We start from the raw sequence: 18,464 nt of genomic DNA on the forward strand, positions 1-18,464 counted from the left end.
CCGTACGGTAGCTTGCTTGCTTTTTGAGAGAGAGAGATAGATGTCGTTATGTGAAGATAAATTCCAGAAGGAATCGTCCGGTCAGGCGACTAGTGAACGAGAAGTGTTTACACGTTACTATGCTAAGTTGTGTGAACTGTTACCAGTGACAGTTGAAGAGTTGTTACCTCATCTCGTGACCAGTAATATCATTAGTTTTGAAGAGGAAGAAGAAATATTGTCACACTCGACGTCGTCGTCAAAAGCTCGTGCTATTTTACTACCCATTCGTAAGGCATTGTTCGAAGGGTTTCCTCGTCCATTTCATGAGTTCCTAACTATTATGCAGTCATCACGGCACGTAGAGTGTGCTGAATTAGCGAGACAGATTTGTTCAGAACTGAACATCACTACCGGTGAGTGGGTAGTCATGGAAGCATAGATAATGTATGTCACATGGATTGGAAACGCCCGTATTATTTACATAGTGACGTCATGGGCTATCCTCGTTTCGCTGCGAATAAACTTTATGGCCTCGATAGGTGGAAGATTTCGCTGTTCTTGTAACCAGCAAATTAGTCTGTTGTTTACAGCTGGGTTAGTTGCCACCTACACTAATTGGAGGCTGGACTGGATAGGGACGCTGGAGAGTAGTAAGCAACAGCGTAAGAAAACAAGTTGATGTTGTGCTACTTCTAAAAACCAGGCGCCATGCATCTAGCTAACTCATCTGGAATTAACTATAGACAGTATATACTACTATGAAATAACTATGCATTACTACTTTACAATAGGGTAGTTTTGGGTTGTGCAATAATATTATTAGCTAATTCTCGTATTTCGTAATTCATGAAATATTCGTAATTCGTTCAATTACGCTGCTATGCACTGCTAAGGAAGCGTTTGGTAAACAAACCGCTTTTACCAACATATTACGCACAAAATCATCTTCTAAACTGTTTTATAGTGTGACTAACGCGTTTTTTCCCACAAATTCTCGATAAAGCCTCAAAGCTGCTCTTCATTTTCGTTCGCGTACGTAAGGGATACGCCCCCTTTCAACTCGAAGCGATAAGCTATTCGTTGTTTTTCAGTTGCTAAATGCCTGAAAACCTCAAGGGGAAGGTAGCCTGAGGAAAGTCACCATACCCGTATTTCAGTCCGTCGAAAAGAAACCACCTCAGAGCAAAGTTCACCTGTGCAGAAGTTTAATACAGACTTCATTTCACTTTTGCTTCTTACTTAAAAGCTGCTTTTACCGTTATTAAACGATTTTGCTCACGTGGGTGCGTACGGACAAACATAGATAGGTAGATAGTACAGTCTATTTCCGGTTGGTTGACTAGAGAAACGAAGTGTTAAAAGTCACGTGCTTGAAAGTAGCCAATGAGATCAGTAGCCTTCAGTTTAAACTAGCGCCGTCCGCCTGGCGTGAAATTTCATTGGTTATTTCTATTCACGTGATATTTTTGCATTTGGCTTGCGTGGACAACCAACCTGAAATCGACTGTACAGAAGTTTTCAAGTCGCTTGCGAAAACGTAGAACAGAAACGTGATCGTACACGTGACCCGTGATTCAAATATCTTGAACTAGCAAGGATTCTAGTTCAGTTCGCCAGCAAAATTTGATGTGTACTGTATGATAATCTTTGAATGATAGGCAAAATACACAAACGTTCATCAAAAATCATTTTAAGTCCTCACGTGAAATACGCACGTGATCACGTTTGTGTTTACCTTTTCGCAAGTAACTTGAAAACTTCTATAGTCTGGCACTGCCGACCCTTTTACGCCGCTCGCTTTTTGATTAGTTGGACGGCGCTCGCTGTAAAAAGGGTCTGGTCACAACCGCATACTAAACTTGTGCAGCTGGAATTAATTAACATGAACCACGCGGGTTTTGTCATGGAAACGCTATAGAATTATGGCTCGCTTCGAGATTGACAGCACTGTCAGAGGCGTACCTCATGTAGCCAACTTCTGGTAACAGCGCACTCCGCTTCTTCCAAGCAAGACCATGTATAGTTACCGTAGATACGATACCCTCCGGGCAAGAGTACTGATCCATGGTTCCGCTCTTTACGCGCTGAATGTTCAGTTTAATTATAAATGCTGCAATTTGATTGGTGCTGCCACTATAGTGGCAGCGTACACAAGTTTAGTATGTGGTTGTGATCAGACCCTTATACAGCGAGCGCTGCCCAACTAATCAAAAAAGCGAGCGGCGTAAAAGGGTCGGCAGCACCAGACTAGGTAGATAGGTACACACACACAATTTTACAAAAACAATTTCAGTAAACCAGGCGCACGCCCACAACCGGCTTTCGGCCGGCTGTGGGCGTGCGCCTGGTTTAATTAGGTTCAAGGTGAAATATGGTGTTTCAAAACGGTTGTGCAAATTTCCTGAAGAAACAGAAAGTGCAGCATTGTTTCTTTGCTGCTGTTTACACCACTCGTAGCAGGTAGAGTGTAGTAGGCTAGTTAGATATTCACTGCTTCGCTGTATATTTTCACTGCTTCGATAAAACTTCAGAAAACAGGCACTACTTTGTGCTATTGTTTAGCTCAAGCTGAGCAGTACTGTAGCATAAAATTTATTTCAATGTATCACACATTTCTTTGGTTGTGTAAATGCGGTGACGAGAAGTTGGCTAATAGCACTGCTGTTGAATTATTAGCTGGTGCGTACCTGCCATTGTCACCTGTTGCAAACAATATTTCTCCCAGTGCCCACAGACACGCTGTGTTCTTGTTCAGTACACAACACAACGCAACACAATAAACAATGTAAAAGGAATATCCACGCCTTCGAACCGGCCTTCAAACAAGCAAGAGAAAGCCAAACAGCCACTCAACAAATTTCCCAATGTATTGGCGCACCGTAACTAGGATAGGAAAATAACTTAACGGGCGTCTCCAATCCATTAGTAATGTATACATTATCTATGATGGTAGTGATGCCATAGATAATATACCTACTGACACAGTGGGTATCTATATATGGTGATACATATTACGTCATCACGCAAATGCATTGTACTGCCGTCAGATAATTTTGTCCAAATGTTTATGTTAAAGTACAAAAGTTCCTAGGTCATAGCTAATTTATCTTATCCTAATGTTTACCTTCCTTGGCCTATGAAAACAACAGGTGTCAAGTCCACGCATTGATTCAGCTGCATAGCCAAACCTTAATTGATGGGTGGGGACAACTAGCTACAGTACCAACAAATTTCACCCCATGTAACCATGGATACTATTCTACGGATTGGAAATTCAGTTCACAGGCTGGCATTCCCTATACATTGTTCTGGAAGTAATTAAAGCCATGATGATTTTCTGTTTTTCATCGGTGCCTGCATCTATATTTAATGTCACATGCATTTCCCCATTATTAAAGATTTAACTATTATTTCATGCGATTAACCAATATTGAGGATGTGCAGTTCAGTTTTTAAGATTGCTGTACTCATACAGTAGCTACCTTGCATATTGTAACCAAGAGAATGTGAAAAGATTGATACATAAGAGTTTACAAGTAAGAAGTTGATCCTCCATTTGAACTGATCATGTGACAAAGGACGCTAGATCTAAAATGTATGTAGCTACATCTAAAAAGGATAGTTGCCAAACTATGTAGGTTAAGTTATACAGCTGAATTTTATAAAATTGCCTGTTATGCAGGGAGTATCAGGTCCTGGAGAATAGAGGTATGAGAATAAGTCTAGCTAGCTATGTTGTGGCAAGTACTATTATATGGACTAGTGTCTTAAAAGATTGTAATTAAAAATAAAGTAGGAATCTATGCAATAGAAAGTAGTGAAACAAGAGATGAATAATAGTGTATCAGCATACAGTAGCTCAGTGGTCATATCTGATATTCTATTAGAACAATCACAAGTTACATTCTAGCTAGCTGTGCTACAATAAAAACTAAACAAACTAGTATTTAAAAAAAAATTCAAATGAAGCAGGTATCTGTGTAGTAAATAGTAGTGGAACAAGAGATGAATGATGGTATTACAACATAGCTTGGTGCTACTTTGGCACATTAATCATTTTGTTTAATACCAAACTTGAGTGACTATTGCAATGAGGTATATCTTAAGTCAGCCAAGGGGTGTGCAGCTAGCTAGACCAATTGATGAGGGGTGAAGTGCTATTGTTTACTGTCAAACAAATAGCTAGATTGTTAAGAACTGCGGTCTCTGTACTCTATTGCACCTATACCTTAAATTGATGGGATTGGTAATGAACCTATCGCAAACAGGATCCCAATTGCGAAGTTGCAGATATCTAGTTAGTATGTCTCTTATAGTAGCGCCAGCTAGAACTGAAGTGCTTCTGAAATCCAGCTCTGACATAATTCTGTGGCGTCTATATAATTGCTACTGAAAGAAAGTGTTGATACAAAAAATTAACACCTTGATATGGTTTCGTTGGACGAAGAAGAAGATAAGCAGCCTGATTGAAGATAAAGAAAAGATAAGCACAGAGGGCCTATGCTCGTCAGAACCCCAAACAACACATCCCACTGGTGAGTGTGTTATTGGGGCATAAAATGATGGCCATGCACTGCTTCATTTGGCCTCTAGCCTTGCGACTGTGGTTAGGCAGGCAGGCAGGCAGGTAGTGAGACTACAATTTGAGTTCTGGCTATTCTATATCTGGCCGCCTGTAAGTATTTTGTTATATTTAATGATGTATTATATGTTATGTGGTCTAGCACTATTCCGTAAAGGTGATTATTGTCACGTAAAATGTCCTAGGATGATTTATAAAGGTGGGATTTTGGGCAACGTGCAAATTTTTTGGTGTGATCCCTGCTTAAATGGTACTAATGTACTATTTGATAATGGTAATGACCTACCTCTGCACACTCTACATTTGGAATTTTCCAATGAAAAACAGAAAATAACCAAATAGTGGCCTTATTTGGCTGTTGCGTCCTGTCATTAGTTGTGTTGTAATCTTGGTTGCTATGCTCTGTTATCACAAGATGGTCAGTGGCACATATTCCAGGAGCTGTACGTTTGTCCTCATTACACCAAGATTTGTAATTGCTACACTAGAATCACTTACATGTAGCTTCAACATAATTACAGCAGGTTTCAGGAGGACACTGGCAAAGCTCTGGAAAAGATGTTGCACTGTACACAAACTGTCTCAAAGTTAATACGTACAATGCTACTAATTTTACTGTTATGCCTTCAAAGACATGGCAAGGCGTACAGTATGGTTTCCTTACTTAACATTGTATTGTGAGTCTAGCTATTTAAATGCCTATGTAGCTGAGGATTGTGCATAACTATGGTAGTGCCTATAGGATGAAATATACATATGTATTTTCAAACACAGTTGTTTTAGAACTTTTAAAGCCTTTTGTAGCCTTTTATCAAAGACAACGGAAAGGCAATCTGCAAAACTACGAGGAGTGCTTACTCAGAATGTTCAGATTATATTGGGTCCATGGACAGAGCTTCAAATCCCATGATATTAGTATGATGCAACTAGCTAACACAAAATGCAAGTCCATCCTTTGTTTTTGTCTGAACGTTTGCTGCACTATCAATTATTGAAATAGCGAAGTGGCCATTATGCTTCATTTTCAGTGCATTACAAGCGAAGAACACTACAAGTGTAATCAATGAAAAATTCAAACAATTTCCATTACAAATGTAAGGAAGCCATTATATGATGTTACTATACATACTGCAGCATACCAAAAGGCAAATACAGGGTTTTAATGGTTAGAGGTGTGCAATCATGACACTGGTGAGTTTGTTATTGTGGAAAAAATGGTGGTCATACAATGCATTGTTTAACCTCTAGCCTTGTGACCATGGTCAGGCTGGCATGAAGGCTGACAGGCAGGCTTGCAGCTCAAAAATTGGGTGTGGGCAATTTTAAAAATTCAGTGTTGGGGCTTATGGTTTTTTTGCAGATTTAATGCTATATTCAACTTTGGATACACTAAGACTCTTCCGTAAAGGTACATTTCCCCCATATGATGTATAGGGTGATCTTTAGAGGTGAAATTTTGGTGGGCGCTGATCAATATTGGGATGATCTCTACTTAAACAGTGTACTACTGTACTGTTTGATTTAAAGCATTGCGAACCATTTTAACTATACTCTATCATATAAAGGGCACAGCATAAATACTGCAATATGGCTTGAGTTCAAAGTGGAATTTCAAGGGTCTAGGAGTACAATTAACCTCCAGAAGCTGTAAGATATTTATTTTTAGCACTAAATTGATGTTAATACCACTGAAAATGAAACAGCAATCAGCAATATTAGTTCAACTGCTTTCAATTAGTTTTAACTTTATACTTTCAGCTGAGAAGTGATATTACTTATGGTCAGGACTGAACTACTGATTTGTACTGTAGTTATTGTAAAGCATTTCAAGATAGTTGTATGTAATTTAACCATTAAAGCCGCATAGGCCACTTATTGATCATTTTTAAAAGCACGTAATGCATAATTATTACAAGTAACATGTACTTAAAAAATGACTTCTGAACAGCTAGTACAGACAAGCTTGTCTAATGTTATTAATTGAAAACTTTACATATATCAATGGAAAGTTTATTCGTTGGGCTACTTGGACAAGTGTAAATAATTGTTGTAACAACAATTGCTCAGTCACTTGTTATGACACCATGAAGAATGACAAATGTATTTCTTGTTACTTGACATGCATCGCATCGGTAGCCCTTTATAAAAATGTTTGACTCAAGTGAACTTTACATGGCGTGACTTGTCATTGAATGGAGAATCGAGTGGTCCTTACCAAAACTCCATAGGACACACTGTGAAGAAGTTATCAATCATTTTTTTGAAGGTATAGTTGTTTCGTGTCTTGTATTCATGGTGAGTTTCGGTCTTATGCTTTCACCAAAGGGTAAAACTCTAGGTACTATTTTATTCCTTATTACATCATGGATAGAATGGTACAAATTGCATAGCCTCAACACTTACTGTACGGAATTAAGTTACAGTGCTTTGTTTATAGTCATGCATTACATCCAAAATATCAACCTATGCGTTTTCAGTTCACTTTTGTCATACTAGAGTAGGGACCATAGCACATTGATAAAGTACTGAAACAAGTTGGAGTAGTGCATGATATTAAATCACATTAAAACAAAAAAAAGTGTTATATCCCTCCTGTGTATTTCAATTATGGTATCTTGAGCACGGTAGGGATATAACACTTCTTATTGTTTTACTGTGATTTAATATCATGCCTACTCCAACTTGTTTTAATACTTTTTATTGATGTACTATGGTCCCTACTGTAGTTGAAAGTTCCAAAACTTTTTTGTGTACTTGTTAATAATTGTGTGGCTTTAAGGGTTTAGGAGATGGTGTACTTTTGCCATTAAAGTTGATAAATAATTATTTTATACACTATGTATATGTACATACTATTAAAAGCAAAATACAATGTCACATTTTGTTTGCTTTAAAGCTATTTGATGTACATGTGTGGAGATGGAGTAAGGGTGCAGCCCCTAGATGCTGTAGCCCTGCATGTTAACTTTTTAGACACATAAAAGTTAATGATTTAGTTACAAAAGGAATCACTTCAACCCTAGTATCAAGTTTTTTATATAACTACAACTGATTCACCCACTAGAAATAAGCAAGTTATTTTCAGAATAGCCTTTCATATAGAATTGCAATTGATGTCTTATAATTCATGGGACATAAAAGATATAGAATCAAGTGATTGGTATGGCAGTATGCTTGTCACAATGGTGAGATAGCAGTGCACAGATTAAAAAGAAATTTTCAGCATACACGTCGTGGTCTTTGTTCCTTATGGCTATACTGTAGGAAGAGTTTTAGTGATGGATATTCTATTAAAGCTCTATTAGAGTATTTCATTTTAACCCTGAAATAATTATGGGCTTGATACCCCAGGCCTGTTGTTGATTTCTAGAAAAGAATAGTTGTTCCTTTCTTGCTCTGTCCATCTTTTCATTGTTCATATATGATTAAAATGTCTAGTGCTGTGCTTCTACTAGCTTTCTAGCTATAGCACATAGCATAATTTGAAGGGGGAGGGGTGTTTCAGCACCCTCTTCTCCTAAATATGCCCTTGATATTATCAAGATAAGGATGACACGTAGGTTTATTTATAATAATAAATACCCACAAGTTATACTTGTATAGTATACAAAAGAAAATTGATGCTATGAATTGCTGCAACTCTCCCATCATTTGGGCACAGTGCTGAATATAATGTTAGTATTTTTCACTTCTTTGCATTCTTCTAATTCATTTTACCAGTTTCATTATTGACAGCTATAGTAAAATACGCATTAATTTTTTGTAACTATTGAGATATGTTAAATACCGTTTAAAAGCCCCACCTTCAATAGTTGAGTGGTTCACAACCGGTTTTAAAAATAAGGGTTGCAATATCCTTTTCAAGTATTGAGTGGTGGTCATGTCTCAGTCGCCGCATAGATTTTTAGAGCCAAGGTAATAAATGCTGTGGTGTTTAACCAAGTACATAGGGTAATTGAGAAAAGTTCAAAGAAAATATTGAGATTTGCTTGCCTTTTGGGGTTCTAACGAGTGCTTGCCCTCTGTGCCTTGCATTTCCTTTTATCTTCAATCTGCTTGTAGTCTTCTTAGGGACCCGCCGATTATGCTCATAATTTTACCTATTATGCTATGCTGCACTGCTCAAAAATTCACCTATTAAGCTTATGCTTAAATTAATGCTCAATATTTACCTATTATGCTCGATTATGCTCAATGTCCATGCCTTAGTTCATATGCTTTGCTACTAGTTTAACACTCTATAGAAAGAAAAAAAATGAGTGGCTGGAACACAAATAATAAATTCTTGCTGCACGCCTGCATGTAAGATAAAAGATCGATATACTCTAATAGAACAGTCAGTTTGATGATTGTTCTATTAGAGTTACTGACTGCTCTATTAGAGTATATCGATCTTATTTTGCAATTGTCATTTTTCCAGCAAGAATTTACACTATCGTACAAATATTTAACCTATTATGCTGGCATTATGCTCAATGCTTTTAGGTACCTATTATGCTCAAAATTATGCCAGCATAATCGGCGGGTCCCTACTTCTTCATGTTAGAAAACATTATCGGGACGTTAATTTCCATATCAACACTTAGATGCCACAAGACAGTTAGCAGCTGGACCTTTTTATGAATGGACCAATAGCGATCGAGTGATGCACCCCTTTATGATCTGGATTAACATGGACATGCCTCTTTAGACACAACAGACTACTGGGTACAACGACTAATAAATTGCACATAACTATCTACTAGCTTACTCTCTACATACTACTACAACTACAAGTAGGGGAATACAAGTGAAGGGACAAGTGGATATCAAAATCTGAAGTGCCCAATACCATTCTGGAATTGTTCAACCATAATGTAAAAGATTCACGCCTCTTAATTTAGCTGTATTTACAGCGATTGAGACCCACTCGAGATACTTTAATAAAGCAGTCACCCAAATACAACAACCATGTTCAACATTCTAATAAAACAGTCACATGTGCATATCATACCTGTATAGCTACACCAAAACTAAACAAACTATAGTGCAATACAAAATTATAAATTTGATTAATGAAGTGGAAATTCAAGCAATAAAAATTAGTGAAACAAAAGAGGAATAATGGTATTGCAGCATAGCTCAGTGGGAAAATCCCTACGTTGGCATTGAACAAAATTCTATTCTATTCAATAGAATAGAATTTGCCATTCAATGAATACAAAATGGACAATCAAAGATTATCCATTTTGTATTCAGTTACTGAGTATGTAGAGGGGGAGGGGAGAATTAGGTTAATGTAGACTATAGGCCTTCAAACCCTCTGGTATGAGTTCGAGTCTCATATTCTCAAAATATGATCATTATAACATGCCAATGTAGGGATTTTCCCACAGAGCCATGTTGTAATACCATCATTCATCTCTTGTTTCACTACTTTTTTATCGCATGGATGTGTGCATCTCCTTTAATTAATAATTTTAAACTAGTTTAATAAAGTTCAAGCCAACAAAATTCAATCTCTTATGGACACATTTTCATAATTTTCCTGTGGGGGCATGCCCCTTAGACCCCTTAGATAGAGCTTGTAGTGAGTGTGCTTCACATACTTAACTACTAACTAACCACTAGTTGTATATCAACCACTCCCCGACCAGTTAATTACTAGCCCTCACTATAGATTCCCCTAGTTCAACACCTCCCTTGGGAAAACCTAGATCTGCCCCTGAATATCTTGATAATTGGATACAATTATCTAGACAATTGCACTCCTCTGCTAATGAATGATGTTCCCTTCTGGTAAAATGAAGTTTCTGAAAGTCTGAAATATGCATAGTTGTAACTTATGCTATAGTATAGTTGTAGCGGCTCTAATGCTTTTAATCATCATTTATATTAAGCTATGTTAAAGATGTTGTACCCAGAACCCCTTATATATATATATATATGTGACTGTCTAAGTAAAAACCTGCCTAGTTTGCACAAGCATGCATTTTGAGAACAAAATTGCCATCATACATGTATGTGCAAGTGATTATAGGGCTAAAACTTCATTGATTTGCCAATCTATTGTGAACCTGTTAAGCAAGCTAAATCCCAGTGCCATAGACTGGCTAAAAATGTAAGCATCTGTAGTTGGCATATATAGCCGCTGTGCAAATCGATTTCCTTACTGTCTAGTGCTTTATTCCAAACCTACTCATTACAATGAGCTGAAAATTTGGTGATTGATTCCTTGGACACTAAATAATGCTGAGAATATAAAAAGAAAATGGACGTTAAAGTGGGAGATGATGATGTATGTATTAAAGCCAAAAGTCACCAGATCTGTGGAAACCTTACATAAACATGCAAGTCTAATTGTGCAGTATAAATCATTAATTACATGGGGTAAAGTACTTTCATATAATGTCATCTTATTTACCTACTAAAGAATTCAAAAATTTTGGTTTCATTGCAGTAGACCAATGGGAATTAACGTACGTTGTTTTTGGCTTTTTGTCACGTTGAAGAGATAGTTATACACGATCAGTCATGTACACTGGCGGGGCTAAGTATATTATAAATACTACGTAAATGTGAGGCTTTCACAGATCTGGTCATTATGTTTTGCCATAGAATTGCCACATCTGGTAACTAATTGTAAACAATACCATTTTTTCCATCATGATACTTACTTGCTGTATCGATGTATTACTGTATCAATATGTATTGCACATCCTTAATGTTGATTCAATGCGTTGCAGTTAAAATTGTTACCAAATTCATGAGCAGAAGGCTATTTTGTACATGGGGGCATATACTGTAGATAGGACATGCTGAGTGCATGTGCTTTGCACACTTGTTGAGTGACTTCCACATAGTTGTGCCCTAGATCTGCCCCTGCTGAAACCCTATACCAAACCCTCTGCAAATACCGCGTCACACATGTCATTGTGTACATTACATGATGTTTGTAAATTTGGATAAAAGTGTGTATACTGTATATGTATAATTATGTAGGTGTCAATAAAATCAACCAACCACAATTGAGCCATCACATGAGTACATATCGTAAGTTCCTGCAGAGCAAGTACAAGTCACTAAAGTTGATATCAATTGATGAACAATTAGACTGCTCATCATCAAAGTATGTTAGTTTGACTCTTGTGAAGATTGATAGACAAGGAAGAACTACATCAACAGAGAACAGAAGAGGTGATAGTGTTACGTTATCTGAAGCATTTGCTGTAGAAGGAGAGGAAAAGGTGATTTTGATCAAAGGTGACCCTGGAATGGGTAAAAGTACCCTTGCCATAAATATTTGCAAGTGCTGGGCAGAAGGTAGTTTATTACAAACTTATAATGCAGTGATTCTGTTGACTTTACGTGACCCAGAGATACAAGCAGCAAAGACAATTAGTGACTTGTTATTAACTGAAGGAAAATTAAGAGAAAGTGTTCTTGAAGAAATTATAGGCTCTTTGGGGGAAAGAATTTGTTTCCTTCTTGAAGGATATGATGAATTACATGAGCAGTTATGTAAATCTTCAGTGTTCACAAAATTGAAAGAAAAACTGCCCCATTGTACCCTAGTGTATACATCTCGTCCTGAAACTTGTGACAAGTTAGAAAGTGTTGCATCCCGAATTATTGAAATAGAAGGGTTTAAAAGAGAATCAGTCGATGAATACATTTCAAGCACTTTTGATGCAGTTGATGATGGAGAAAAGTTAGCATCAAACTTAAAGTCACAATTGAATGAAAATTGGACATTGAGAAGAATATTACACGTTCCCATCAACGTTGCAATTGTGTGTGTCATTTTCTTTCACTTCTCAACATTACCAGAGACACTCACAGAATTGTACACTTTATTGTGTTTACGTTTGATCCTGAGATATGTCATCACTAGAACAGCTAATGTAGCTCAAGTGGAGGAACTTCGTTCATTAGATAATCTTCCAGAGGATATTGCCAAACAGTTTTCTCAGTTGTGTTTTATTGCATATAAAGGCGTGGAGAGTAACAAGATAATATTTTCATCTCATGAATTACGAAGTATCGGTATTGCTCAAGAGAAAATGAGTGACCTTGGGCTATTAGTGACTGCCCCCAGTACCTCAGTGTATGGCAGAGAGAAGTCTTACAATTTTCTTCATAAAACATTACAAGAGTTCTGTACAGCATGGTACATCTCCAAATTGTCCCTACAAGATCAACTGAAATGTATAAACACTTACTGGAATGATGATAACTATATAGTAATATGGAAATTTTATTCTGGCATAACTAAACTGACCAACAAGGAAGTACTAAATAGTATACCATTACCATATAAACTGGTGAGGTCACGTTTTGCTAAGAAGAGAATACAACACTTGATGGATTGTGTGTATGAGGCACACAATAGTGAATTGTGTCAAATAGTGGGGGACCACCTTGATGGTAATGTTAATGTTAGAAAAAGTGAAGCACATGTCATTGGCTATTTCCTAACTCACTACAAGGGAATAATGAGATATGTACATTGTAGATATAACTGGAATGATGATCAGTTTCAGTTGTTAGTCACATCACTACAGAGAAGACAATCCCAACATAACAATGACAACCTTATCCTTAATATACCCTATTGCAGGATTACACACCAGTCATTTTCTTTACTTGCTCAGTTGATGTCAACACCATATCCTATTGTTGAACTCAACATCAAGAGGATAGAAGTTCAGTCAATAAGTTATGTGATTTCTATAGGTGATCATCCAAACTCGAATGTATCATTTACACTAACACAGGTACTATCCCAGGTATTCACCAGTAGTAACAGTCTTAGTATATTGGATATCAGTTATACGAATATTGGTCCTGAAGGAGCTGCCTGTTTTGCTGTTCTTAAGAATGTTTTAATTCGTGACCTTAGAATGGTTGGGTGTAAATTAGGTCCTACTGGAGCAGATAAGATTGGTGAAATGTTGTATCACAATACCTCCATTGTGTTTATTGATCTTAGTGTTAATGATGTTAAGGACAGTGGAGTGGAGAGGTTAGTGTATCATTTGAACACGAATAACAAACTACAATGTCTTAGCTTGAGGCATAATGATGTCACTGTAGTTGGTGCTAACCACCTGAGAAGACTGATATCAACTGATTATCCAACACTCACCAGTATTGAGTTGTCTTATAATCCTCTGAAAGATGAAGGCGTTCATGTGATCTTATCATCACTGACAGTAACAATGGAATACATTGGATTAAGGAGGGTGTACTCATCTTGTCCCACCATTGGTGCTTCATTGAATAAGATTAAGTCTATCAGTTTTGACCTACCTCATTACTGTCAAGTGATTAGTGACAGTTTAGCTAACACCACTGTGTTGAAACAACTTGAACTTTATATTAGTAGTGATTCAGCTAACCACAATATATTAAGTGCTATCAGACAAAATGACAACATTGAAACATTAAAACTTAAATATTGGTTCCTTAATGAGTGGGTAACAGATATCACCAAACTATTGGAGTACAGTAAGACACTTACACAATTGACCATCAAAAGTCATGAACAACCACCTCAAGATATACTACTAATAGCTGATACCTTGACAGTCAACAATTCAGTGAAAACATTCAAATATGGTGATAGTGACATGGACCAGACAACAACTCTAAAACTTTTGGAACGATTAAAACAAGCTTTCACAGTGGAGGAAGTAACATTAGGAGTGTCAAGAGAGGCTTATGAAGATGATCAGTTCTTAGGAGACATGGAAAAATTTGTCCAGCAAATCAACCACATTAGGAGCACAAAGGGTGCATCCAGTCTAATGAAAGTGGAGATTGTTGTGTGGGCTGGTATATAGACCATCCAGATCCCTCACTGGCAAGTACTGGGCCCATTGCACATGATCAATTGTTAGTTGCATATCACATCTCCCAGGAATGCTGCTCACAATGTGGTACATATATAGTGTTATGTTATTGGACTGTACCCTTGAGCCGACCAGATGTAAACTACATCATATGATCTACTCTCTCAGTATTGGTCACTATGTTATACCTGTTGTCACCAGATTTGTCCCTTCAGGAGAGTGTAGCGGTCAGTAAGACAAGAACTTTTCATGGACAATACTCTCACATGTTGACTACTGGAAATGGTATGTTACCTTAATAGACTAACATGACTATATTACTGTTGTGTTCTCTTACGAAGAAACCGAGCACACTTATAATTTGTTCCCCATACCTGTGCTAGGAACACATTATGAGGTGAAGATCCATACACAAGGAATAATCCATGTGGGGTGGATTAGACCACACCCAACAGCTGGAGTGGTAGTAGGAACTGATGATCACTGCTTTGATGGATGTGTGGTAAGGACCTTCTCACCTTCAATTACTGTAGTTGTAGCATAAGCAATCAATTATCAGATTGACTCTATTACCGGAAATGTGTATTTCAATTATCAGACGGGTGTTATACTAATAAAATTCATGCATATACATGGTTCATGGAAGTGGCATATATGGTTGACGAAGAGTATGTAATATAAAGGGTGGGGTTATAATTCTACTGTATGTTGTGATAAAAAGGTTAACAGTAAAATAGAAAATTTTTTTCAAATTTGAGGATGTGGTGTTTGGAAGTGAATTCATCCTGCGCTTTCAATGTTATTTGTTCTCTGTCACTTTAAGAGCCCATGGCAGTCTATAATGCCAATCATTGTATGCTTTGATGGTAGTAACCAAACAATAAAAAATCAAACCAAGCCATGATCAAGGTCAGTACTCACTGTGAATACCACAGGTATACACGGTATGGTTACTGTTGAAATTGATGGTGTGACCTAAGATGGCATTATGTATATGGCCTCTATAATGAAGGCAGAGATGGGTTAGAACGTGGTCCAGGATAGTTTACTACCATCCAACCAATTTGTTAAAAGGCATGGTGTGTCCAATATTCATTTCCATGACTTAAGTTGAAGAATGACACCATGCTATTCCTACGAAACATCTATTAACCACCAAGAGGTCAAGAACATAGATATTATCTACAGTATGTCAAGAATAAAGAGAAACACTTAGAATTGGTTAGGAGCTGGTTGCTCCACTGTAGAACTGTCAAATGATCATTGTGTGTTTAATTATTAAGGGGTGGTCCACAACTTTCTGCTTTTTTGCGAGCGTACAAACCGCATGCTAGGGGGATGGGGTAAAATCACATGTACGCTTTTTAAAAATGTCGATCACGTGAGTTTGCGAGAAATCCGAATGTAGTGATAAGGCTCTACTAGTAAACTTCTACTGCTACTTATTCAGTGTCCAATTATAAATGGTGGACTAAAGCGAGCTGATGCTGTTAATACATGGGCCCAAGCCAACACATGATTGGACGAAATTGTGCTTCGGCGAACTCTGGAAAACAGCTTTATAAGCTAAAGGAAAGATAAAGCTTATTGAATCTACAGGTAAGATGGTTATCAGCGTGATAACATGTACTACAGGCTTTAACAGTACTTACTTTTCTTTCTCTTTAGTCTTAGTCTAGCAATTAACACTGATAAACAGTTACAACTGAATAGCTTGTAGCTACACTGCTTGTTGCTTTTGTTTTTTACCTGCAGAAGGTATTGTTGTGGGTTTAGGAATATTGTTCGGTATGGGAGGCTGGATTATGTGGGTACTAATTCGTTTACACTACATAGTTGTGGTAGTTGTGGGTTGCTTATAGAGAAAACCTGTCTCTGCAGAGTGTACCCACATCTCCTGACTCCAGTTCACCTCAGACTATGGTGAATACCCAACAAACTAGTGCTACTGTTGCAACTTCCAGTGTTGGGATGGTTTTGTACTGTATGAACACGTCGAAGGTAGCCAAGAACTGTTTCTATGATGTGTATGTACACATTTGCAAATGTGCATCAGGTACTAATGCCCGCTGTGTGTAGGAATGTTTCTTTCATGGTATCAGCTTCAAAAGCATCAAAATGATAAGATGCGTAAAAGACAAAACAAATACCATACATGAATTTTGCAATATTAAAGAAGTATCCATGTGTTTGTTCTGCTATACAATACATCCACGTGTCAACATTTATACAGTATGCTTTGGGTTGGGGGAGGGGGTTAGAAAAAAGAGTACTCTTTGTACGCTTGCAATTAAGCAGAAAATTGTGGACCACCCCTAAGCAATTTATGTGTGCATTATTACAAAACAATCGTAACTCGCGTATTACAAGCTGACTCTGAAAGTTTGCATGGATGTCAGTTCGGTATTCATAATTTCATAGGATTTTAATCAAACTTTAAAAGTTACATTTTGGTGGGTGGATAATACTCTGGTAATTGAAACATGCAGGCATATGCGAATTCTGGTAATTGAGTTATGGCTATGGTAACTGGCTACTTCAACTCCACACCTTTTCAGCTGTTACTGGTCAGGGGAGGCAGCTATTGACATCAAACGTAGGGCACAGGATGACAATATCAAGTAGAATACTTCTGCCAAAAGTCATGCCAGAAGAATGTTTGACAGTGAAGGTATGTTCTGCAAGAATAAGGGTGTTGATAGTAATATTGATTGCTTATGCTATGTCACATGATATAACTAATTTGTGTGTATTATCTGGTGAAGATTGCTCTAATATGTTTCATGTACTGTTGTGTGTCTTTGTAGCCTTATGTCCCACTATCGTTAACACACCAACAAAAGGACCAACATCACAAGACATCGTCTTAAGACTTGTCATGTAACACCTCAAGGAATCAGTCCAATAACATAACACTATACACACCATATTGTGAACAGCATTGCTGTGAGATGTGTACATTTTGATTGTGTATTCTTAATGTTGTGTATTGAAGCAGTAGTAGTTAGCAGTAGTGTTGTAAATGTAAGGCTTTATCATTTTATGTATTAGTTGTACTATGGGTCCAAGTGATTTGGCTGATATGTACACACAAGCTTGAGGGTTGTCAGGCTCGACAGCATGGGTGTACATATCAGGCAAAACATGAGGGCATGTGATACAATGGATATGTACAGTTCCATGCCAATTGCAGGCTAAAAGCCTGTGGGTGATAATCACCCAAACCAATACCAGACTGACCACTAAATTTATTGAGCTGTAACAAAAAATTTGGTCTGGGGCAAATATCAGTCTGGCCAGACTGTTCTCAGTTGACCAATATTTAGTCCACCCAGACCATTTTTTGGCAACCAAAATTGTTCCGGCCCAAATTTGGTTGACCACATGTACCCTGGAGCAATTTAGTTGACTACTCGGACCAATTTTGGTTGACCAAAATTGGTATGGGTGGACCAATGCATGCAGTTGCTGGCCAGGGGCGTACCCATAGGGGGTTTCCAGGGTTTCAGAAAACCCCTTTGGATTTTACACACTATAGCTACTTGAAACAATAAGAAATTGAAACTTCAGGCTTCCAGAATCTAGAATCTATTATGGAACAGGACACATTTTAAACTTTTATCTTAGCTATAAGTTGAATACCAAAAAAACCACTACCTGCTGACAATAGCTGCTCTCCACAAATTGTATCTCCTTATTTATAACTACACATACGTAGCTAAGTAGCTTGCTACACTGCTTCTCTGAATACTGTGACTGCTCTATTAGAGTATCTATATCCTGACTGTTCTATTAGAGTATCTCGATTTTTTCTTGCAAATAGTGTCCCATAAAAGTGGAGACCATGGCCCCCCATCTCCACTGCCTGTGATTTCTCACCTGATAGCAATTCAGCAGTTTACTTAAAAAGCAGTATCATTCGATGTGCATAAAACTACTTTACATCAAAAATTTCTGTCCTGAGACATATGAAATAGCTATAGCTTCTGGGGCTGTGACCCAGACCCCTTGCTCAATATACCTACTACTCTGGTGCACTTCCCCTTTCCAAATCTGCCCCTGTAACA

At 37.6% G+C, this 18,464-nt stretch overlaps 1 protein-coding gene across 1 annotated transcript; it reads left to right on the plus strand.

Annotated features, from left to right (window-relative positions):
• The first annotated feature begins 1 nt into the window (after position 1).
• LOC136266592 (NLR family CARD domain-containing protein 3-like) lies at positions 2 to 17,420 on the plus strand. Its single transcript, XM_066061592.1, has 4 exons — positions 2 to 395; positions 11,546 to 14,682; positions 14,781 to 14,899; positions 17,205 to 17,420. Exons 1-2 carry the CDS (start codon positions 41 to 43, stop codon positions 14,386 to 14,388), a joined length of 3,198 nt encoding a protein of 1,065 aa, XP_065917664.1. The 5' UTR covers positions 2 to 40; the 3' UTR covers positions 14,389 to 14,682; positions 14,781 to 14,899; positions 17,205 to 17,420.
• Positions 17,421 to 18,464: the final 1,044 nt, after the last annotated feature.

Source organism: Dysidea avara, chromosome 9, assembly GCF_963678975.1.
Source record: "Dysidea avara chromosome 9, odDysAvar1.4, whole genome shotgun sequence".
Classification (NCBI taxonomy): Eukaryota; Metazoa; Porifera; class Demospongiae; order Dictyoceratida; family Dysideidae; genus Dysidea; species Dysidea avara.